The sequence below is a fragment of the Lagenorhynchus albirostris genome, chromosome 7 (assembly GCF_949774975.1).
Source record: "Lagenorhynchus albirostris chromosome 7, mLagAlb1.1, whole genome shotgun sequence".
Classification (NCBI taxonomy): domain Eukaryota; kingdom Metazoa; phylum Chordata; class Mammalia; order Artiodactyla; family Delphinidae; genus Lagenorhynchus; species Lagenorhynchus albirostris.
In genome coordinates, this window is record NC_083101.1 from 47806646 (window position 1) to 47831158 (window position 24513).

General features: G+C 36.4%; 1 protein-coding gene across 3 annotated transcripts in view; it reads left to right on the plus strand.

Annotated features, from left to right (window-relative positions):
- Positions 1-24513, plus strand: part of CEMIP2 (cell migration inducing hyaluronidase 2) — a 78307-nt gene that overhangs the window by 28499 nt on the left and 25295 nt on the right. For all 3 annotated transcript variants that reach the window (XM_060154981.1, XM_060154983.1, XM_060154984.1), the window contains 9 exons: positions 1637-1825; positions 3696-3865; positions 4918-5127; positions 5439-5644; positions 5785-5854; positions 9179-9307; positions 11510-11598; positions 22539-22670; positions 24121-24156. In XM_060154981.1, coding sequence (XP_060010964.1) covers positions 1637-1825; positions 3696-3865; positions 4918-5127; positions 5439-5644; positions 5785-5854; positions 9179-9307; positions 11510-11598; positions 22539-22670; positions 24121-24156 — 1231 coding nt within the window. The remainder of the gene's footprint in view (positions 1-1636; positions 1826-3695; positions 3866-4917; positions 5128-5438; positions 5645-5784; positions 5855-9178; positions 9308-11509; positions 11599-22538; positions 22671-24120; positions 24157-24513) is intronic.

Here is a 24513-nt window from a genome sequence, read left to right on the forward strand (position 1 = left end):
ACATTTTATATGAAAAAATTAATGTTTCTTAGTTGCTCTTTTTTTAGATAATTCTTTTTGGTAAAATCTGAAATTTTGGGTAGTGATTGTCGTCTACTATGAGTTTTTTGTTTACCTTTGCTTTTAACTTGCCTGTTTTGATTCTTGGGAAGGCAGAATGATATAGACTTTCGGAAATTGGACTCTGGAATTAAATTAGCATTCATTTGTGGGCTCTATCATTTTTCAGCTGTCAGTCAGACTCCTTGACCTTTGCTTTCTTTGCATGCATATAATGCATATAATAGTTCCTATATCTCAAAGTTGTTTTGATGAAAAGTTATTATGTATGTGAAATCCCACAGTTGTTAGCTATCGTTATTGTTAAAGTTATTATTATTATTTAGACAAAATTCCATTATAGGCTTTAGTATTTATATGCAAGAAACATATAAAAAAACAGTTTACATTTATTAGGTTCTTTTTTTTTTTTTTTTTGGTGCTTTGTAGAAACAGGAAAACATGGTGGATCAGAGTCTAAAGGAGCAGAATTCAAGACTTGCTCAGGTTAGATTTTATCAGGATATCCTCAAGACTGTAAGGATATTTGTGTTACTCTTTGTGCCTTGGCCTAAATTTCCCTCTTTTTTATTCCCCTAACTTGAGTAAATGAGTTTTTTTTACTCCTATCATCGACTCTTAGAGTCAGTGTCTTAAAGTAGCCCCAGAGTAGTTTGCCAGTTAATTAGAAGGATGATAGTGAAGTACAGTTAGTAAACAGATCTCTTTGAAATGTGGTGTTTTCCCACATTTCCATATTTTTCATAGCTTCCATCTATTCCATATTCATTTGCATTAAATCAGTTTTTAAACCATGACAGATTATATCACGGACAGTTTAGAAGTAGGAAACACTTCTACACTTGGTTGCATGTTAAAGAGTATAAGTTATGGAGATGCTGGATCAACTTTTCAGTTTTCATCTGCCTAGTTGGGAACCAACTCTGAATTTCAAAAGGAGGTATTAGGAGAGATCAGTGATTAGTAGTCCCTGGATTGCAAGCCTGACGTTATCCCAGGAAAGGAGCTGAGTTGGACTGGGGCACTGTCATGTGGCCTTTAGGTCACATTGCAGATAATGGTGGGAATACTCATCCCTTCAGTAGACATTTATGAGTCTGCACTATGAGACAGAGCAGTGAATACACAGATGCATGTACTTTGCTGCCTTTACTGATGTAGCTTCCAAGGAGGTGAGCTGTCTTCCCATTGGAATGATACGAATCATACCAGAGAGAATATCAGAATGAGAATACCGGACATAAAGGTTACTGCCAGCAAGGATGTTTGGGAAGTACTTAAAGGTTCGCCTGAACTTTATCAGATGAATAGTATCTTGGTTGATGAATTAAGAGTGGAAGGACACTGTAGATAAAGACTAAAGGATGAGCAAAGGCACAGAAATGAGAGATTGCCTAAGGCGAGCTTTTATTCTTAATATTAAGATTACATATATGCTAATGTCCTGTTTCATCCTGTGCATGGATCAAATTGAAGCATTGCTGACTTGTGTTTATTTTAACTTTTGATTTGTGAATCAGTGAGGGGGTTGATTTTAGAAAAAAAAAATCACTTTCTTTCTTGCTTTTTGGTTTAGGTGTTTCTCTTTCAGGTTTCCGGGTAGAGGTCGTGGATGGAGTGAAACTTCATCTGCTGGATGACGTTAGTAGCTGGAAACCCGGAGATCAGATTGTGGTCGCAAGCACGGACTATTCCATGTACCAAGCAGAGGAGTTCACTCTTCTCCCCTGTCCCAAGTGCAACCGCTTCCAGGTCAAAGTCAAAGGTATCAGACTGCTCAGAAGGCTTCTTGGGAAACACTCTTTTTGAGATATGACTCCTGGAATTCTTTGTTTTTCCTTCAGTCGTCATCATCATCATCATCATCTTCATCAATATTGAAGTTCTTAGTAGTGGGGTGCTTTGAACACAAGAGTCCCAGAGGATGTTAGATAAAAGTAGTCATTGAGCAATAATGTTGCTGTTAATGATGCGTTATAGGCAAATCAGTGTTTTTGTGCCAGTTTCTATGTTAAAAAAAAAAAAAGATGCAGACTAGATGGATTGATTTTTTTTCAAGATCCTTTCCAACTTCTTTCTTATTAATTTTCCACTATTAAATAATAGTAAACCAGATTCATTTTTTAATAGAAGTCTTTCTTTTTTTAATTAAAAAAAATGAAACTCATGGTTTTTGAGTGTCTACTTTCTTGGCAAAAAGTAGATCTCACTAATATATTTAAAATGGAACCAAAAAGGTATTTTCAGGGCTTCCCTGGTGGCGCAGTGGTTGAGAGTCCGCCTGCCAATGCAGGGGACATGGGTTTGTGCCCCGGTCCGGGAAGATCCCACATGCTGCGGAGCGACTAGGCTCGTGAGCCATGGCCGCTAAGCCTGTGCATCCCGCAACGGGAGAGGCTACAACAGTGAGAGGCCCGCGTACCGCAAAAAAAAAAAAAAAAAAAAAAAAGGTATTTTCATAAAACTACATTTCCTGTCATAATCTTGAATAATATATTTTTTGAGAAAGAGCAATGTACAATAAGATTCTTACTGTAAGCAGTGTTTATAAAGGATGACTGACATTTACCAGGTACTTATTTTGAGCCTGGTAATAGGCAAAGCTTCTTCCTTCATTGCCTCAATTATGGGATTCATTGTGCATTTCACTCATTATATTTCCTTGCTTCTGTAATAAAAATTATACATTTATGATACAAAACAAAATAAAAACAAAACAAAATAATTTATAGTAACTATTTAATAAGTACTCAGTGGGTAATTTAGAGCTTTGAAGGTTAAAGGAAAATTTTTTGCTTTAGAAAAAAATGGGATTGGCCCACTTAGCAATTTTTTCTTGTTTCATTCAGTGTTATACTTTAAGCAGAAAACAAAAAGCTAAAAAACCATGATACGATCTGGCATTAATTTCATTTGGAAATTCCCACTCTTGTTAACAAGTCTACGTGATAATGAGTCTCCATAATCTCAACTCCTGGATTTATTTGTATTTTTCCTTCCTGAGTTTTTATAGTAAAGATCAGATAAAAACTCATTATTAAAGTGTTTCTAAGCTTCCAATAAATGTGGGAATTTAAAAGTGCATAATAATATTACAATAAGAAGTGGGAAGGGAAAGATGGTTATTTCTGTACTGTTAATGTCCAAATGCAGATTACTTTAGCTTTGAAGTAGAAGCAAAAACAACTTGACACTCTGTTATCAACATGTACAGAACCATTCGTTTTCCTAGATCCAACATGCATCTGGGTCTTCATGTGTTGTCCTCAAGGGAGTAGAACAAGAGCACATGGACAGGAAGCAGAGAGAGAGAGACAGCATGGATTCTTAGTTAGATTCTGGATTATTGGTGCTGTTCAAGAGAGGACTGAACTACTTCAGGGAGGAGTAAGGTCTCTGTGTGTGGATTTGATAGTTGGTAGTGAGGGTTAAGGCATTGAGTGGGGGATTAGACTATATAATCCTTAAAATCTTTACTTCCTGGGATTCTGTGGTTCTGAGGCATTGAAGAATGGAAGAAAACAATAAATTTTAATAATGTCTTGGAGTTACAGAATAAAGAGGACTATCTTTTTGACATAAGTTTTATGTTTTCATTGTTCTAATGTTATTTTTGCTTTGCTCTCATCAACCAGAAACGCCTCAGTTCCTGCACATGGGTGAGATTATAGATGGTGTAGACATGAGAGCTGAGGTTGGAATTCTTACCCAGAATATCGTAATCCGAGGAGAAATGGAAGACTCATGCTACGCTGAAAACCAGTGCCAATTCTTTGATTATGATACCTTTGGGGGACATGTCATGGTAGGCAAAAGGATTTAATGAACTCTTTGAAACCCTGGCTACTAAGTGCATGTTGAAAAAACTTCAAGTTTTGGAATGAGATCTTTATGGCTATTGAAATCATATTTTATTTCTTTATCCAATAACAATGAGATTTTAGATGATTAAAAGATAAGGTTATATCTTTATTTAGTTGATCTGGACCTATAGTTAAACCATTTAAGAATTGTCCTGTGAAGGATTAAATCAATTTACATTGGGAAGAACCAATTATACAGACAAAGAAACAATCTCAGTATCATGCATGCAATCTCTGAAAGAATCAGTTTTTTTTTTTAAAAACATATTATGAAGCGGTAAGCAGTACACATTCAAAATATGTTTCTGTAAAGATATTTTTTGTATGCAGATTTTTACTCTGTAAAAGTACTAAACACTTACTGTGTGCTAAGCATTGCTCTATGTACTAGTGTATTGGACTCCTGGGCTGCATTTTGGCTACATGTGTCTTAAAATCAGTTTTTGTGCATTGAGTAGGCTATTATTGTTGGCTACGTTTCTATTGCACTGATTTCTAAAATGTTGGTCAGTGTCATTTCTTTGTTTTTAGTAGTGTGATAAAAAATCCAGTGTTTGTAAATATTGAGATCGCTCCAGTGGTGGATCAACAGAGGCGTTTTTAAAAAGGACTCAAGTAAACAACAGTATGTGCTAACTAAAACATTGAGGGAGGATTTAGAAATAATTATTTATCAAACTCTGGTGGAGATTATAGAAATGAAAGAATAAGACAAGACTGGAAATGGCCAAAATATTTGAACAAACCCAAACATATATACAGAAACCATTTCTGTAGTTTTCCATGTTACATTTCCTTTATTCCTAATGAGAGGCTATTTTTATTGCTCTTCAAAGCATTCACTTATGTAAAGAAGCATTTGCTAAATTATGATCTGGGAAAACAGTCTAGTCTAGTCTCCTTCAGATATTTTCTGTTAAAACAATATTTTTTGCTACTTTGCTATTCTGAGCTACTTTGCTTACGTATTAGTTTGATTTTGGTTATCTTACAGATAAAGAAAAATTTTACTTCAGTCCATCTTTCTCATGTGGAATTGAAACACATGGGTCAGCAGCACCTGGGGCGGTATCCTGTTCATTTTCACCTGTGTGGAGACGTGGATTATAAAGGAGGGTACAGACATGCAACGTTTGTGGACGGCCTATCTATTCATCACAGCTTCTCAAGGTGCATCACTGTGCATGGGACAAATGGCTTGCTGGTAAGTAGCCTCACATTATGTTGATGCATATTATGGAAACAGTTAACTCTCCTTCATTCTCATGACTTCTCAATTTTATATAAGTAAGCTGTTATACCACATGTCTTACTCTATCCTGCTTTACTGAGAGTTCTGCTGTTTTTCTCTGTTCTTTTAAGAGATCAATGAACCCTGACATTTGACTTTGCCCCATCAGCTAAGATCAAAACTTGTTTTTGCTTTTGTACTGAGCATGCCTCATGAATAGCACTTGTTGCTTAAACCGCAGTCAATCTTGTTACCAGTGACATCATACACTTGTATTTCTGCAGATAAAAGACACCATCGGATTTGACACACTAGGTCATTGTTTCTTTTTGGAAGATGGTATTGAACAGAGAAACACTTTGTTCCACAATCTGGGACTCCTCACCAAACCAGGCACCCTACTTCCCACTGATAGGAATAACTCCATGTGTACCACCATGCGGGAAAAAGTGTTTGGAAATTACATCCCTGTGCCTGCCACTGACTGTATGTGAGTAATTGGCGGAGTGAAAAACTCACTTGTGATGGTCAAGGGCTGTTGGCTTTTGGGGAAGATGTTTTGGGGGAGGTTTTTAATAGGTGGGATTTTTCCTGATGAATGTTTAAATAACCTTAAAAAATGCCTTTCAGGGCTGTTTCAACTTTCTGGATTGCTCATCCCAACAATAATCTGATTAATAATGCAGCTGCAGGCTCACAGGTAAATAATAAAGTGCTTCAGTTTTTTTGTATTTAAGTTTGTAAGTATTCTGGTTTATATATATGCATTGTAGTTTGTGGTAATCTAACTCAAGCACCTTGCTTTCTGGTACAGCTTATTTCATTGAGAGCAGGCTATAGCTGAGATGGTTCTTCTATTTTTTCTAAATCATTTGTGCCAGTTAGTGTTTATGAGTGTAGTAAGACAGGCGCTAAATGCCAGAAAAGAGATGGGCTCATATCTAGGGTTATCATGCCATCTCCAGAGTGTATTTTTAGTGTATTATGTACGATCTTTCTGGCTTCCCTATTTCAGTCATATATTAATGAGCAAAGAAAGCCTTATGAGAGTGGATTATTCTGTAGAATATTATGACAATGGTCATTCTGGTCAAAGGGGCACATCCTTTTGTTAAATACAGGGATTGTATACACTTAGGGATTTCGTCTCTTTGGTAAAGCAAGGACTCAATTGTGTGCCTTAAATTGTTTCACATACACATACACAGGGATAATTTAAGAGAATAAATGAACTGTTTTTGGATGACAGAAATGTCTCCTGGATAAGCTTGGAGAAATTTACATTTGTAATTGTGTGTTTTTAGGGCTGCTAATTTATAACATAAAAATGAATCTTTAAGACATGATACTATTATGAGTATATCTGTGCTGAAAACTATAGCACAGAAATATGAGCTTTGAAGCAAAACCTGAATATTCATATATATACATCATGGCTATTAACATTTAAAAAGGAAAGAGATACCTAGCATTGTTTTCCAGGATGAAATAAAAAATAGTTGAAGGGAGTATTTCTTCAAGATAACCAGAAAACAGGTATCACTGGGTGATGGTAGAATTCACATCTGTGATTTTTCTTAAAAACATAAAACATAAAATTCTTATTTGACAGAGCAGAGACCTGGACATTCAATCATTTCAGGCTTCTATTCATTCATTTTTCATCAAATATTTGTTGAGCCCATACGGGATTTGTGTTGAGAGTTTCTGATTGGAAGATGAGATTTTGGGTAAAGGTGACCAAGGGTTTGATGTGCAGTCTTACCCCAGGATCATCTTGTGATCTGTTACATTACAAATCAACAGTCAGAGCAGAGCTTCCTTTCAGCTGTTTTCAGAAGTCATGGGTAGAAGATCAAAGCAAATTGCAAATAGTCCATGAAAAAATGTAAGCTGAGGTTGCCAGACATCCTTATTAGGCCTCATGTGAGAAAAGCAGAAAGCAGGTCTCTATCTTTTCCATCTCCTGTGTGTTCTTCGTCCTTTGCATTCTGTGAGTTCTTTTTTTCTCTCTAGAAAAACTGTTCCAGTAAAGCTCATGTTTTGGCAAGGGTTTTCCTCCCAAAGTAAATCAAACCCTTTCTTCTTGGTACCTTTCCACTGCGTTTTACAAAGCTCCCTTTGCCTGTTTTGACACCACAGAGCTTTAACAGGAAACAGCTGCTACCTCCTTATCCCGCTTTTTCTATCCCCCAACCTGAAACTCCATTGCATCTTGGGAGGGTTTACTCTGCCCTCAGTTTATAGGGCTATGGTATGGAGCCTTCTTCACAGCCCTCCAAGTCTGTTTTGTGCCCAAAAGAATAGAGGTGGCAAACACATTTTTCAGAGTAGTTTGTTTTACTAAGACCCATCTGTAAAGTTTTATCATGGAAAAACGCCACATATTGCATTCGTTTTGGTGATATGTTTTCCACAATTCATATCTCTATGCTCCTAAAGGACTTCGTTACAACTAATATAGTATTTATTACATATATTATATTTTAGTTCTCTCTGTATTTCCCATTAGAGTATGAATTCTTTGAGACCTGGCACTAAATAAATGTTTGCTAAATTTGAATTGATACCATACTTTTGGACTATATATTTGAGTTTTAACAATCTGTTTAATCAGAGTTCCTTCATGTGAAGTTGTCCTTCACATTGGGCTGATTTTTAATTAAATTGTAAAATAAAAAATTATCACAGAGATTAAGAACATTTCATTTCGATTTTTATATCTCATTTTGAGTGTCAGAAATTTTCAAACTGTTCTGCTGCTTTGGTTAAGGTAAGTAACACTGAAGTTGAACAGACAGGACCTAGCCTGAGACAGCATCCTGATTCATGTGTGTGGTGGTTTTTTCTGTTTGGCAAAAACTTGCCTCGGGACAAGAAGGGCACTGGAGTTGTTTGAAAGAAGTCAGTGATGGATAGTTGTTTAATAGGTATGACTCATCTATTGATCAGGTTTGGAGGTAAACAGAAAAAAACCCATATTGCTAAAAGGCTGTGCTGTCCTGGTCACATGGAAGGGAAGGGAGGATTTGGTTCTAGTTCTGTATGACTTTTTTTTTCCCCCAGCTGTTATTTAATACTTTGATTTAAAAAATTTTTTTATTGGAGTATAGTTGATTTACAATGTTGTATTAATTTCAGGTGAATCAGTTATACATGTACATATAACCGCTCTTTTTTTTTTAGATTCCTTTCCCATATAGGCCATTACAGAGAACTGAGTAGAGTTCCCTGTGCTATACAGCAGGTTCTTATTAGTTATCTATTTTATATATAGTAGTGTGTATATATCAGTCCCAATCTCCCAGTTTATCCCTGCCCCACCCTCCCCACCCGTTATCCCCTGGTAACCAAAAGTTTCTTTTCTATTGGATTGGCCAAATGAACTTTTTGGCCAACCAAATACATCCGTGACTCTACTTCAGTTTTGTGAATAACTTCATTTGTACCCTTTTTTTTGGGTTCCACGTATAAGTGATATCATATGATATTTGTCTTTCTGTGTCTGACTTACTTCACTCAGTATAACAATCTCTAGGTCCAGCCATGTTGCTACAAATGGCATTATTTTGTTCTTTTTCATTGCTGAGTAATATTCCATTGTGTGTGTGTGTGTGTGTGTGTGTGTGTGTGTGTGTGTGTGTATGTACATACCACATCTTCTTTATCCATTCCTCTATTGATGGACATTTAGGTTGCTTCCATGTCCTGGCTGCATGAGTTTTTAAAGTAGATAATGATGGGAAAGTTACTTCAAAAATAAATTTTGGTATCAGCCAATTCTATCTTTTGTCCCATCTTACAAGCAAAGTTAAATATGCCTTTTTTTTTTAAGCCTGATATACTGCTTTGAGTGTACTAGATGAGTGCACAACTCTTAGAGTCAATTCTGAACCTGAACCAATGAATAATTAGTGTTAAAAAGATGAAACTTGTTTGTGAAATGCTTAGGTTATGTGAGAGTGTTTCATAGAGTGGCTTTATAAAAGGAGGCTTTTTAATAATCTTGCCCTTTTAATTATAGGATGCTGGAATATGGTATTTATTCCACAAGGAACCTACGGGGGAATCCAGTGGATTGCAGCTCTTAGCAAAACCAGAACTCACTCCATTGGGAATATTTTATAACAACAGGGTCCATTCAAGTTTTAAGGTAGGTTCCTAAATTTTAACAATCAGTACATAACGATTTGCAGGGTAAAGGATGGACTACTGTGATTACAACTGAGAAATGTTAATATTAGGTAGAACTTGTCATCAGAGAAAGTAATTTGTGATTAAATAAGCAGACTCCTAACCTTGCCACATTCAGGATGTATAGACAGCTTTCTGTTTATACACACATAGGAATATATGCTACGGCACACATGTACATGCAATCTGAATAATGATAATAATGGACTTGACCTATGAATCCTCATCCTCTTCCTTCCCTCCCCTTGCCTTCTTTCCAATCTTTAATATCATTACGTGTTTCTAAGGATGTACACATTAGTGTATTATATGCTTCTGGAGCTTAAAAAGCATATTTTCTCTTTTCTCTCAGTGCTAATAGGGTGTCCTATTGGACACTTAATACTAGTTATGTAAATAGTGAAATATTGTTTAAGAATATTTGACCCAATTTAAAATGATATATAGGTCAAGGAGACGAAAGGCCATTTAAGAACTCTAACTTTCATGATATTTGGCACTTGTCCCCACCTCCCTGGTGATAAATGCATCTGGTTCATTTTATACTCCCAAGGCATCTTGATATTTTCATCATGTGATACAATGCCCAGATTCTTTACTCTGATGTGCCCATCAAAGTTGAATTAATACTTTCCATTTATGATACTCAGAGGATCCTTTAAAAACCTAAGTGTGATGTACTTTGAAGAGCTTAGAATCACTTGATGAAGACTTGAGAGAGGAAAAAACTTAGAAAGAATTGTGGGTTTTATGAACTGAATAGTTGATTAAGGCTAGTAACTGTTGAAAGCAGCACTTCAAAGCAGAAATCCTCAATTTTCTAATTATAAGTGGTATTACAAAAAACACCTTATTCTAATTAATTTTTTAAATGTCATATACCATGAGGACATGTAGTAATCTACTGTATCAATTTAAAATAAAAGGTATTAGATCTAAATAATGAGTGGATTATTAGGTTTTAACTTATTAAATTTGGGACTGACTATCCAGAGTGATATCAGACATCCAGCCTGCTGGGTGTCTCAGGGACACATAAATAAAATGTGTTCAACACGAAAATCCTTATTTTTGTCCCCAGACCCATTTCTGTGTCTTCGTTTCAGTGAATGAAACCATTAGCCACTTAATTGCCCAGACTAGAAATATATGAACCTTTATTGTTTGTTTCCTTTCCCTTATCCTTAGACATTTTATTAATTACAAATGGTATCAATTCTACCTAGTAAAGAATTCTCACTCTATTTTACCTGTTACTACTGTCACGAGTCTAGATCACCTTTATTTCTCTTCTGGATTACTGTAGTCAGCTCCTATTTTTTCTCTTATCTCTCTTTTTGCCCCTTTCTAATTCATTATCCATCTTGTAGCCACAGTATTCTTTCTTAAAATGCACTTGATTCCATTGCCTTTATTAAATGTCCCATTGTCTTGACTCTTTAGCGTATCAACTCTGCACCATCTGGCATTTGCTTCTCTTTAGTCTTCTTCCTTACCTTTCCTCCCTATATACATTTCCTGTTAGTCCAGCTAAGATTTTTTTCCCTCAGATGTGCCATGCTTTCTCTCATCCCCAGATGTTTTGTACAAATGATTCCCTTGAGTACGTTCCGCTGGGTTCTTCAACTGTTTCCCACCCACTCCCTGCCCTTCATCTCTGACCTGTTCTGTGTGGTTAGTTCCTTTAAGTTTCAGCTTTAGGATGTCACTTCTTTTTGGAGACATTCCCTGAATTCTCTCTCTCTTACCTTCACAAAAGTTCTTATCTTGGTGCTTTTCTTATGTGCTGCCAAAGCATCATCTACTTCCTTTGTTATATGCTTATAATATTGGATGGTAATTGTTTATTTCATTGCATGTCATCCTGCTAGTTTATGTGTCAGTAACAGCAAAGACCATAGTTTTCTGGTTGACGTATAATGCTTGGTGCCTACCCTAAGGTGGGCACTAAATAAATGTTTGCTGAATGACCGAATGAGTAAAAGTATTAAAAAAAATACAGTAAAGTAGCTCTTTTTGTAATACCTTTGCTTTGCTGTTTATTCCCTTCTCCCTCCTTTTTTGGTAGATGTGATAAGCTAAAACTTATTTCATGAATCATTATATATATAGTTATAACTTGGGATTCATATTCATTTCAGTCCATTATTATATTTTCCAGGCTGGCTTATTTATTGACAAAGGTGTCAAAACAACCAATGCTAGTGCTGCTGACCCAAGGGAGTACCTCTGTTTGGATAACAGTGCAAGGTAGAACTGGTCCTTTTAAATCACACTCAAGCCATATCTTGCCAAAGTAAAACTTTCTGAGTTAAGCTGTTGCGCTCTTTCTCCAGTAACATGTTTAAAATGAAGTTTTCAGGGTTTGTAGGAGGGTTTTGGAAAAACATTTATTTTGCTGTTCTCGGTCCTGTGGCTGGGCTTTTCATCTTATTGAGATGCCAAAGAAATTGATGCTTTTTCTCTTTTTGACAGTTGTAAATTGATGTTAGAGAGAGTTGTAGAAAGAGAAAGAAAAAGAAGAGAGATATGTTGAAAAAGGGTTCAAAATTTGGCCAAAAGTAGAACATGATTCATTGAAAAACAAGTTAAGCTAAGATGTTTTAATATAATCCCTGAAAACCAAGGCATATATAATTTATTGTTAGTGGTCAAAGTGGAATGTCGCGTTAAATCTGTTTCAAAGGGAAAAGTCTCAAACTTGATGATTAAGCTAGTTCTGGTTCAGTTCTTCGTAGTCTCAGTTGCATATCATATCTGGGCTATGTGTTACTCTCCTTTATAACCACAAAATGTGGTTAGGATATGGATCAGCATTTCAACAAAGTTTTTTTTTTTACATGCTGTGTATGAGCCAAAATAAATAAAATATCTCCAATGGAAACAAAATTTTCTGGAAAAGATGGCAACTTAAGGTCATATTCAGTAGAAGTTGTGTACATGTTATTTTTCTATACTTCAAGTTGATTGACCAACTAAAGGATCTGAAAGGGTTCTAGATTTAATAGGCTCTGTTGACAGTTATTTACGAAAAGGATGACAGGCGCTATTGTTCACAAGGGAATAAAGTAGGAGTCACAATGGAGGTTGGTAAAGCAGAATCCTTGTGACACAGTAATAAAGGTCAGGAGAAAACTGGGCAAATAAGTTAGTAGAATTAGTCATTGTTAAAGGTCAAGATGAGCCTGAAATATATTAAAGCAATGATCAGAAAACATTTGACAAGTGGAGAAATTGTGGGCATTGTTTAAATAAAACACAAGGAAGGTACTGGACACCTAATAGCTGGGCAAGGTATGACATGGAAAAAGAGGAGATAAACTTGAGATGAAAAAGGAGCATACAGATGACAACAAATTATGAACCAAAAAGAGAATATTAACTGACAAAACAAATCTTTGCTAGAAGATTGCTGCTGCTTTTTAAAAGAGTTTGTTATAACTGGTAGAACTAATAATGTGTACTTTGCTAAGTTAGTATTAACAGAAAAATCTTCATACACAGCACAATTGACTCTCTTATCTGCCTTAAAAAATTACATGTGTGTGTATAAATGGATGGATGAGAAAATATATTTCAGAATCTATTGATATTTTCATTATACTTGACAATAAAACAACTTGTTCATAGTGGCCTAAGAAGTTCTTTACCGTGTGTGAGTGTATGATATTATGATAATGGTATTCTTTCCTCTGCTCTCTGTTACTTTTGTTACTAGTTTATAAATACATACATATTGGTAAGGAATTAGACTCCATTTGGAAGTTGTTATTGAAAAGAACTGATTATAGGAGAAGAGTAACAAGACATTTGACAGCTAGTATATACATTTAATTTTGTATAAACTGATGTATAAGATATGCCCTCATGCATTCATGCAGTTCAGACATGAGTAAAAATGATAAAACTTAAACACAAATGAGTAATAAGCCAGCCCATGAATTAAACATCAGGCTCATGGGATCCAGAAGATATTTAGTCTGTTCAACAAAGGGGAAGTTGACCTAATAGTTAATCAGATGAGCCTTTCCTTGTGTCTTCAAGATATGAAATTACAGGAATCCAAAGACGGGATATTTTAAATCCAGAAAGCCCCCAGTTTAAGATTGGGAAATTTCATCTAAAAGGGTAAAAGAGCATGAGAACCAACAAGTGCATTTAAAGCAGAGGACAATTAAGGGAGAGTTGGGAAGTGTGCTGAAGGCTTATACATGAAGGTGATAGAAAATTAACTGCATTTTCTACATACCAAGTGGGAAAGAGGATGAAAAATAAAGGTTATCTGAGCAAGTGGTCAGTGATTTATATGGATAGAAATTTCAGAAAAAATGAGACGGCTACAGCAGAAAATCAGATGTTGCTTTACTGTACTTTTTTTTTTTTTCCTTTTTGGTTTTCTTTTAGAACATTGTGTAGTTTCTTTACCAGAACTCTTCCATCTGCTTGATATTATGTGATGACTGCAAAGCTGTTTGGCAGCAACTACAATGCCAGAAGAGTGGGTGATGGCTCAGAGTCAGACTTTTTACCCCTTAGGTCAGAGCCATTTAGTGTAAGGCCTTATGTACACAATCTAAGGGTGGATGTAGCGCTTTCTAGATTGGTCTCCTTACCATCCGTTCTCCATTATCCTTTCACCAAGTAGCAGCTAGTGACCAGTTAAAAAGTGAAATCCGGTAATATCACTGCCCTGACTCCATGTTTCTGATGACTTTCCATCACACTTATTTATTTATCCACCTGCTTTATTGAGGTATGATTGACATGTAAAAAGCTGTGCATATATAATGTATAGAACTCGGTAAGTTTGGAGATAAGTACACACCCATGAACTCTCAAGGGCATAGACTTATCCATCACCTGCCAAAGTTTCCTTCTACCTCCTTTATGGTCATTATTTTTTTAATTAAAAAATAAATTTTTTGTGGAAAGATCACTTACCTGAAGATCTACTCTCAGCAAATTTTAAGTATACAATACAGTATTTTTAGCTATAGGCACTATGCTGTAGAGTAGATCTCTAGACTTTATTTATCTTACATAACTAAACCTTTTGTGCCCCTTTGACTATCACTTCGCCATTTCCTCCTCCCTCCAGCCCCTGGCAACCACCATTCTACTTTTACCTTTGCATTTAGAATAAAGAACCACACCCTTGCCTGGCACATGCCTTCCTGTCTATCCTCTCCCTCTTGGTTCTTACTTACCAGCCAATCTGCTTGTTGTCCCTTGAATATGCCAAGCTCACTCATGCCTAAGAACCTTTGCACTTGCTGTCTTCTGGGCATAGCTGCTTCTCAAATCATACGTATTTGATGAGCACCTACCATGTGCCAGCAACTTTCATAGTGATGTTTGTGCAAATGATGTTTCTTTCACGTATGATTGAAAATCTCAACTGGCTGAAATGGTTTTTGTAAAGCTGTGTAGTTTTTTCTCTCCCAACCTGCCCAGCTCTGTAAGATTATGATGGAAATGATCTTTTTAAAAATTAGGTGGCCTTATGGAATTATTTGAGTTGTTACAGTTGACAGAGGTTTTTTTGTTGTTTTTTTTGGTGGGGGGGTGCCATGCTGCATAGCATGTGGGATCTTACTTCCCCGACCAGGGATTGAACCCGTGCCCCCTGCAGTGGAAGTGCGGAGTGCTAACCACCGAACCACCAGGGAATTCCCGGTAAACAGGGTTTTCTGTTTTTTTTTTAAGAAAAAAATTTTGAATTTTGTTTTATTTTTTTATACAGCAGGTTCTTATTAGTTATCCATTTTATACACATCAGTGTATACATGTCAATCCCAATCTCCCAACTCATCACACACACACACCCCCACCGCTTTCCCCCCTTGATGTCCATACGTTTGTTCTCTACGTCTGTGTATCAGTCTCTACCCTGCAAACCGGTTCATCTGCACCATTTTTCTAGGTTCCACATGTATGCTTTAATATACAATATTTGTTTTTCTCTTTCTGACTTACTTCACTCTGTATGACAGTCTCTAGATGCATCCACCTCTCTACAAATGACCCACTTTCGTTCCTTTTTATGGCTGAGTAATATTCCATTGTATATATGTACCACAACTTCTTTATCTATTTGTCTGTTGATGGCTTTTAGGTTGCTTCCATGACCTGGCTATTGTAAATAGTGCTGTGATGAACATTGGGGTGCATGTGTCTTTTTGAATTATGGTTTTCTCTGGGTGTATGTCCAGTAGCGGGATTGCTGGGTCATATGGTAATTCTATTTTTAGTTTTTTAAGAAATCTCCATACTGTTCTCCATAGTGGCTGTATCAATTTACATTCCCACCAGCAGTGCAAGAGTGTTCCCTTTTCTCCACACCGTCTCCAGCATTTGTTGTTTGTAGATTTTCTGATGATACCCATTCTAAATGGTGTGAGGTGATACCTCATTGTAGTTTTGATTTGCATTTCTCTAATAGTGATGTTGAACAGTTTTTCATGTGCTTCTTGGGCATCTGTGTGTCTTCTTTGGAGAAATGTCTATTTACGTCTTCTGCCCATTTTTTGATTGGGTTGTTTGTTTTTTTAATATTGAGCTGCATGAGCTGTTTATATATTTTGGAGATTAATCCTTTGGTGATTCGTTTGCAAATATTTTCTCCCATTTTAAGGGTTGTCTTTTCATCTTGTTTGTAGTTTCCTTTGCTTTGCAAAAGCTTTTAAGTTGATTATGATTAGGTCCCATTTGTTTATTTTTGTTTTTATTTCCATTATTCTAGGAGGTGGATCAAAAAAGATATTGCTGTGATTTATGTCAAAGAGTGTTCTTCCTGTGTTTTTCTCTACGAGTTTAACAGTGTCTAGTCTTACATTTAGGTCTCTAATCCATTTTGAGTTTATTTTTGTGTATGGTGTTAGGGAGTGTTCTAATTTCATTCTTTTACATGTAGCTATCCAATTTTCCCAGCACCACTTATTGAAGAGACTGTCTTTTCTCCATTGTATATCCTTGACTCCTTTGTCATAGATTAGTTGACCATAGGTGCATGGGTTTATCTCTGGGCTTTCTATTCTGTTCCATTGATCTGTATTTCTGTTTTTGTGCCAGTACCATATTGTCTTGATTACTGTAGCTTTGTAGTATAGTATGAAATAAGGGAGTCTGATTCCTCCAGCTCCATTTTTTTCCCTCAAAACTGCTTTGGCTATTCAGGGTCTTTTGTGTCTCCATACAAATTTTAAGATTTTTTGTTCTAGTTCAGTAAAAAATGCCATTGATAATTTGATGGGGATTGCATTGAATCTGTCGATTGCTTTGGGTAGTATAGTCATTTTCACAATATTGATTCTTCCAATCCAAGAACATGGTATATCTCTTCATCAGTTTGTATCGTCTTTAATTTTTTTCATCAGTGTCTTATAGTTTTCTGCATATAGGTCTTTTGTCTCCCTAGGTAGGTTTACTCCTCAGTATTTTATTCTTTTTGTTGCAATGGTAAATGGGAGTGTTTCCTTAATTTCTCTTTCAGATTTTTCATCATTAGTGTGTAGGAATGCAAGAGATTTCTGCATTAAATTTGTATCCTGCTACTTTACCAAATTCATTGATTAGCTCTAGTAGTTTTCTGGTAGCATCTTTAGGATTCTCTATGTATAGTATCATGTCATCTGCAAACAGTGACAGTTTTACTTCTTCTTTTCCAATTTATATTCCTTTTATTTATTTTTCTTCTCTAATTACTGTGCTATGTTGAATAATAGTGGTGAGAGTGGACATCCTTGTCTTGTTCCTGATCTCAGAGGAGATGCTTTCAGTTTTTCACCATTGAGAATGATGTTTGTCGTGGCTGTGTCGTATATGGCCTTTATTATGTTGAGATAGATTCCCTCTATGCCCACTTTCTGGAGAGTTTTTATCATAAATGGGTATTGAATTTTGTCAAATGCTTTTTCAGCATCTATTGAGATGATCATATGTTTTTTTTTTTTTTTTTTTTGCGGTACGCGGGCCTCTCACTGTTGTTGCCTCTCCTGTTACGGAGCACAGGCTCTGGACGCGCAGGCTCAGCGGCCATGGCTCCTGGGCCCAGCTGCTCCACGGCATGTGGGATCTTCCCGGACCGGGGCACGAACCCGTGTCCCCTGAATCAGCAGGCGGACTCTCAACCACTGCGCCACGAGGGAAGCCCGATCATATGGTTTTTATTCTTCAGTTTGTTAATATGGTGTATCACATTGATTGATTTGCGTATATTGAAGAATCCTTGCATCCCTGGGATAAATCTCAGTTGATCATGGTGCATGATCCTTTTAATGTGTTATTGGATTCTCTTTGCTAGTATTTTGTTGAGGATTTTTGCATCTATATTCATCGGTGATATTGGTCTGTCATTTTGTTTTCTTGTAGTATATTTGTCTGTTTTTGGTATCAGGGTGATGGTGGCCTCATAAAATGAGTTTGGGAGTGTTCCTTCCTCTGCAATTTCTTGAAAGAGTTTGAGAAGAATTGGTGTTATCTATTCTCTAAATGTTTGATAGAATTCACCTGTGAAGCCATCTGGTCCTGGACTTTTGTTTGTTGGAAGTTTTTTTTTTTTTTTTTGGAAGATTTTTAATCACAGTTTCAATTTCATTACTTGTGATTGGTCTGTTCATATTTTCTATTTCTTCCTGGTTCAGTCTTGGAAGGTTATGCTTTTCTAAGAATTTGTCCATTTCTTTGAGGTTGTCCATTTTATTGGCATAGAGTTGCTTATAGTAGTCTCTTAGGATGCTTTGTATTTCTGTGATGTCTGTTGTAACTTCTCCTTTTTCATTTCTAATTTTTTTGACTTGAGCCCTCTCCCTCTTTTTCTTGATGAGTCTGGCTAATGGTTTATCAAGTTTGTTTATCTTCTCAAAGAACCACGTTCTAGTTTTATTGATCCTTGCTATTGTTTTCTTTTTTTCTACTTCGTTTATTTCTGCTCTGATCTTTATGATTTCTTTCCTTCTACAAACTTTGGGTTTTGTTTGTTCATCTCTCTCTAGTTCCTTTAGGTGTAAGGTTAGGTTGTTTATTTGAGATTTTTCTTGTTTCTTGAGGTAGGCTTGTATTGCTATAAATTTCTCTCTTAGAACTGCTGCATCCCATAAGTTTTGGATCATCGTGTTTTCATTGTAGTTTGTCTCTAGGTATTTTTTGATTTCCTCTTTGATTTCTTCAGTGATCTCTTGGTTATATAGTAACATACTGTTTATCCTCCATGTGTTTGTGTTTTTTACATTTTTTTCCCCTGTAATTGATTTCTAATTTCATAGTGTTGTGGTCAGAAAAGGTGCTTGATATGATTTCAATTTTCTTAAATTTACTGAGGCTTGATTTGTGACCCAAGGTGTGATCTGTCCTGGAGAATGTTCCATGTGCACTTGAGAAGAAAGTGTAATCTGCTGTTTTTGGATGGAATATCCTATAAATATCAATTAAATCTATCTGATCTGTTGTGTCACTTAAAGTTTCTATCTCCTTATTAATTTTCTGTTTGGATGATCCATCCATTGGTGTAAGTGAGGTGTTAATGTCCCCACTATTATTGTGTTACTGTCCATTTCCTCTTTTATAGCTGTTAGTAGTTGCCTTATGTATTGAGGTGCTCCTATGTTGGGTGCATATATATTTATAATTGTTATATCTTCTTCTTGGATTGATTCCTTGATCATTATGTAGTGTCCTTCCTTGTCTCTTGTAACATTCTTTATTTTAAAGTCTATTTTATCTGATATGAGTATTACTACTCCAGCTTTCTTTTGATTTCCATTTGCATGGATTTCTTTTTCCATCTCCTCACTTTCAGTCGTATGTGTCCCTAGGTCTGAAGTGGGTCTCTTGTAGACAGCATATATATGGGTCTTGTTTTTGTATCCATTCAGCGAGCCTGTGTCTTTTGGTTGGAACGTGTAATCCATTCACGTTTAAGGTAATTATCGATATGTATGTTCCTATTAGCATTTTCTTAATTGTTTTGGGTTTGTTTTTGTAGGTTCTTTTCTTCTCTTGTGTTTCCCACTTAGAGAAGTTCCTTTAGCATTTGGTGTAGAGCTGGTTTGGTGTTGCTGAATTCTCTTAGCTTTTGCTTGTCTGTAAAACTTTTGATTTCTCCGTCAAATCTGAATGAGATCCTCGCCAGGTTGAGTAATCTTGGTTGTAGTTTCTTCCCTTTCATCACTTTAAATATATCATGCCACTCCCTTCTGGCTTGTAGAGTTTCTGCTGAGAAATCAGCTGTTAACCTTATGGGAGTTCCCTTGTATGTTATTTGTTGTTTCTCCCTTGTTGCTTTCAATAATTTTTCTTTTTCTTTAATTTTTGTGAATTTGATTACTGTGTGTCTCATTGTGTTTCTCCTTGGGTTTATCCTGCGTGGGGTTCTCTGCGCTTCCTGGACTTGGGTGGCTATTTCCTTTCTCGTGTTATGGAAGTTTTCAAGTATAATCTCTTCAAATATTTTCCCACGTCCTTTCTCTCTGTCTTCCTGTGTTGGGACCCGTATTATGTGAATGTTGTTGCGTTTAATGTTGTCCCAGAGGTCTCTTAGGCTGTCTTCATTTCTTTTCATTCTTTTTTCTTTATTCTGTTCCATGGCAGTGAATTCCACCATTCTGTCTTCCAGGTCACTTATGCGTTCTTCTGCCTCAGTTATTCTGCTACTGATTCCTTCCAGTGTATTTTCCATTTCAGTTATTGTATTGTTCATCTCTGTTTGTTTGTTCTTTAGTTCTTCTAGTTGTTTGTTCTTTAATTCTTCTAGGTCTTTGTTAAACATTTCTTGCATCTTCTATATCTTTGCCTCCATTCTTTTTCTGAGGTCCTGGATCATCTTCACTATCATTATTCTGAATTCTTTTTCTAGAAGGTTGCATATCTCCACTTCATTTAGTTGTTTTCTGGGGTTTTATCTTGTTCCTTCATCTGTTACACAGTCCTCTGCCTTTTCATTTTGTCCCTGTTACTATGAATGTGGTTTTCGTTCCACAGGCTGCAGAATTGTAGTTCTTCTTGCTTCTGCTGTCTGCCCTCTGGTGGATGACGCTATCTAAGAGGCTTGTGCAAGTTTCCTGATGTGAGGGACTGGTGGTGGGTAGAGCTGGGTGTTGCTCTTGTGGGCACAGCTCAGTAAAACTTTAATCTGCTTGTCTGCTGATGGGTGGAGCTGGGTTCCCTCCCTGTTCATTGTTTGGCCGGAGGCAACCCAACACTAAACCCTACCCGGACTTTGCTGGGGCTAATGGCAGACTCTGGGAGGGCTCACGCCAAGGAGTACTTCCCAGAACTTTTGCTGCCAGTGTCCTTGTCCCCACGGTGAGCCACAGCCACCCCCTGCCTCTGCAGGAGACCCTCCAACCCTAGCAGGTAGGTCTGGTTCAATCTCCTATGGGGTCACTGCTCCTTCCCCTGGGTCCTGATGCTCACACTACTTTGTGTGTGCCCGCCAAGAGTGGAGTCTCTGTTTCTCCCAGTCCTGTCAAAGTCCTGCAGTCAAATCCCGCTAGGCTTCAAAGTCTGATTCTCTAGGAATTCCTCCTCCCGTTGCCAGCCCTCCAGCTTGGGAAGCCTGACGTGGGACTCAGAACCTTCACTCCAGTGGGTGGACTTCTGTGGTATAAGTGTACTCCAGTTTTTGAGTCAACCACCCAGCAGTTATAGGATTTGATTTTCTTGAGATTGAGCCCTTCCTGCCGTATCATTGTGGCCTCTCGTTTGTTTTTGGATGTGGGGTATCTTTTTTGGTGAGTGCCATTGTCTTCCTGTCATTGATTGTTTAGCAGTTAGTTGTGATTCCGTTGCTCTCGCAGGAGGGAGTGAGCGCACGTCCTTCTATTCTGCCATCTTGAACCAATCTCCCTGGTTAACAGTTTTTTTTGTTTTGTTTTGTTTTGTTTTGTTTTTGTGGTACGCGGGCCTCCCACTGTTGTGGCCTCTCCTGTTGTGGCGCACAGGCTCTGGACTCGCAGGCTCAGCGGCCATGGCTCACGGGCCCATCTGCTCCGCGGCATGTGGGATCTTCCCGGACCGGGGCACAAACCTGTGTCCCCTGCATCAGCAGGGGGACTCTCAACAACTGCGCCACCAGGGAAGCCCCTGGTTAACAGTTTTTGATACCAATTTTTTTTTGCCTTTTCAATAAGGTCCTTGTAAATATTTTACAAGGATAAGAAAGAAAAAGTAACATTCAGTCTTTATAATTAATAAGTCAATGAAATACAATCTTTTTTTAAGTGCTGATACATTTTTTCTTTGTATTTTTTATTATAGTAGATTTACAATATTAGTTTCAGGTGTACAACATAGTGATTCAATATTTTTATAGATTATACTCCATTTAAAGTTATATAAAAGAATAGCTAGATTTCCCTGTGCTGTACAATATATCCTTGTTGCTTATTTATTTCATACATAGTAGTTTGTATGTCTTAATCCCATACGCTTATGTTGCCCCCCCATCTACTCTCTCCTCACTGGTAACTAGTAGTTTGTTCTCTGTGTCTGTGAGTCTGTTTCTGTTTTGTTATATTCATTTGTTTGTTTTATTTTTTAGGTTACACTTATAAGTGATAATATAGAGTATTTGTCTTTCTCTGTCTGACTTATTTCACTAAGTAGAATACCCTTTAGGACCATCCACGTTGCAAATGGCAGAATTTCATTCTTTTTTATGGCTGAGTAATATTCCATAAGTATAATCTATTTAAAATTTAGGCTTTTTAAAGATATTGAATCCAGTTTTCTCTCTATCTAAAGCATTTCACCAGCACACAACTCAAATAATACTCTGCTTCACATATATGTATGTTGAAATATATGATTAATTTACTCAGTAAGTTTATATTAATATCATGTAGCTTGAGAATTTGGGAAAACATACTATATTTCCTGGTCTGAGGTTTTTCTGTTTATTTTTGAAATGGTTTCAGTGCTTAGAGTGTTCTGTAATGTCCCTTTTATAATATAAATTGATTAAAAATAAACTATGAAATATGAAAGCAGTTCTCTGCAAATTTGTATTTTTTTTCAATATTTGAAATGCAAATAATTAAGTTGTGTCTTAAGGAGTTTTTTTTTTAGTTTAGTTTTGTTCAAAGTTAAATTCTGCTTTTTGACACAAGTTTATAATCGTAAGTAGCTTATTTACATTGCCTTTTCATTACTCTTTTTAAAAGTCCTTTTTTTTTTTTTCTCCTAACCCCAAGGTTTCGGCCTCATCAGGATGCAGACCCTGAAAAGCCACGTGTTGCTGCTTTAATTGACAGGCTCATTGCTTTTAAAAATAATGATAACGGAGCTTGGGTCAGAGGAGGAGACATTGTCGTTCAGAATTCAGCGTGGGTATTGTCTATGAAATTATTATCTGATGACACTGATGTATTTATTTTTTAAGGCTTTTTAAAAAACCCAGTAGACTGAAAGTACAGTGGGGTTTCTGGAATCATAGTATCATTACTAATAGAAAAGCTCTGAGGAAATATGCCAGCATTAGCTGACTGCAAATGTTTGGAATCGTCTCATTCTGCTGCTTTTATTGGAACTGAACTTGTCTGGTGACATGAGAGCTTTTTGATGAGATTAAACAGAAACTGGGACTTTAACTGTATGTAACAAACATGGTCTATGTCAGAGCGCTAAATAAAGATTTTGAAACTACCTGCATTTTTTTCCTTCCTTTTGGAAACTCAGTTTCCTGATGCTCTTCCACTGCCATTCAAAACAGAAGTTTTGAATTCTCCCTTAATAAGTCTGTTGACTTATGTTAACATGACTTGAGGCAGTAAGCATCTCACTTCTTTTCCATTTGTATAATTTTAGGAGAAGTCTGATGTATGTTGAGGTAAGATTTGGTGTTCAGGAGTCTAGAAAAATGTTTTTTTCTGGCTGGTACTGACATTAGCTGCTTGGCATTTTACCATCATCTCTGACTTTTATCATGCAAAAAAAATGGATATTGTATAAAATCTGTAGAAATAGCTTGGGTATTAATGTTGAAAAGTTTTGAAGAGAATACCATGATCTAACTGTTAAAAATTAGTCGTTCCTTGGTATCCGTGGGGGATTGGTTCCGGGACTCCCCATGGGTACCAAAATCCTGATGCTCAAGTTCCTTATGTAAAATGGCATAGTATTTGCATATAACCTACACACATCCTCCTGTATATTTTAAATCATCTCTATTACTTATTATATCCAAGACAATGTAAATGCTATCTAAATAGTTGTAAATGCAATGTAAACGCTATGTAAATAGTTGCCAGCACTGGACAAATGTAAGTTTTGCTTTTTGGAATTTTCCAGAATTTTTTGTTTAATATTTCTGATCCACAGTTGGTTGAATCTGTGGGTGCAGAACCCAAAGATATGGGGGCCAAGTATAATGATAAAAATTATAATTATAGCTAACACTTACCTGCTGCTTACTCTGTGCCAGACACTGTTCTAAATGGTTGACACTAATTAGCATTTTAATGCTTTCAAGTATCCTATGAGGAAGCTTATATTATTATTTCAACCTTTAGGTGAGAAAACTGAGGGGCAAACAGGTTGAATAACTTGCCCAAGGTCACACAGCTAGTAATAGGCAAAGCTGAGATTGGAACCAGGTGCCTTCACTGTGGAGCCTATGCTTTTCATTATTGGAAAGTGAAATTTTTGTGTAGTCTTGGACAGTAAACATTACTGGAACTTCCTGGATTTTATGACAATTAAATATTTTGAGCGAATTACCTCTTCTTATATGATGTGATAAATTAAAATGTTCCCTCATTCTCTTTTTTCTTATAGATTTGCAGATAATGGAATAGGACTGACCTTTGCCAGGTTTGTAATTACTTTTAAAAATACTTACCTGATTATTTTAAAGCTGTAAGGTAGAATAACCTTGATATATATTTTTTGATAACACAGGAATGTTATATCATTTATTAACATTAAAAAAATTAGCACTCACTTCCTGATGCCACTTGAGGGCCAAAAATACATTTTTATTGATTAATTGAATTTATACCAAAGTAGGAGATGAATCTAGCTGGAATTACACAGAAGGGTAGGCCCACCATATTTTTTGCTTAAAAGAAAACACTTGATCTTTAGATTAAAGATCTTAAAAAGTAGGGGAATAAAGAGGAAGGGAGTAAAAGTTGGGAGCAGATTAAATATTTTCTTTCTTTGAAGTTG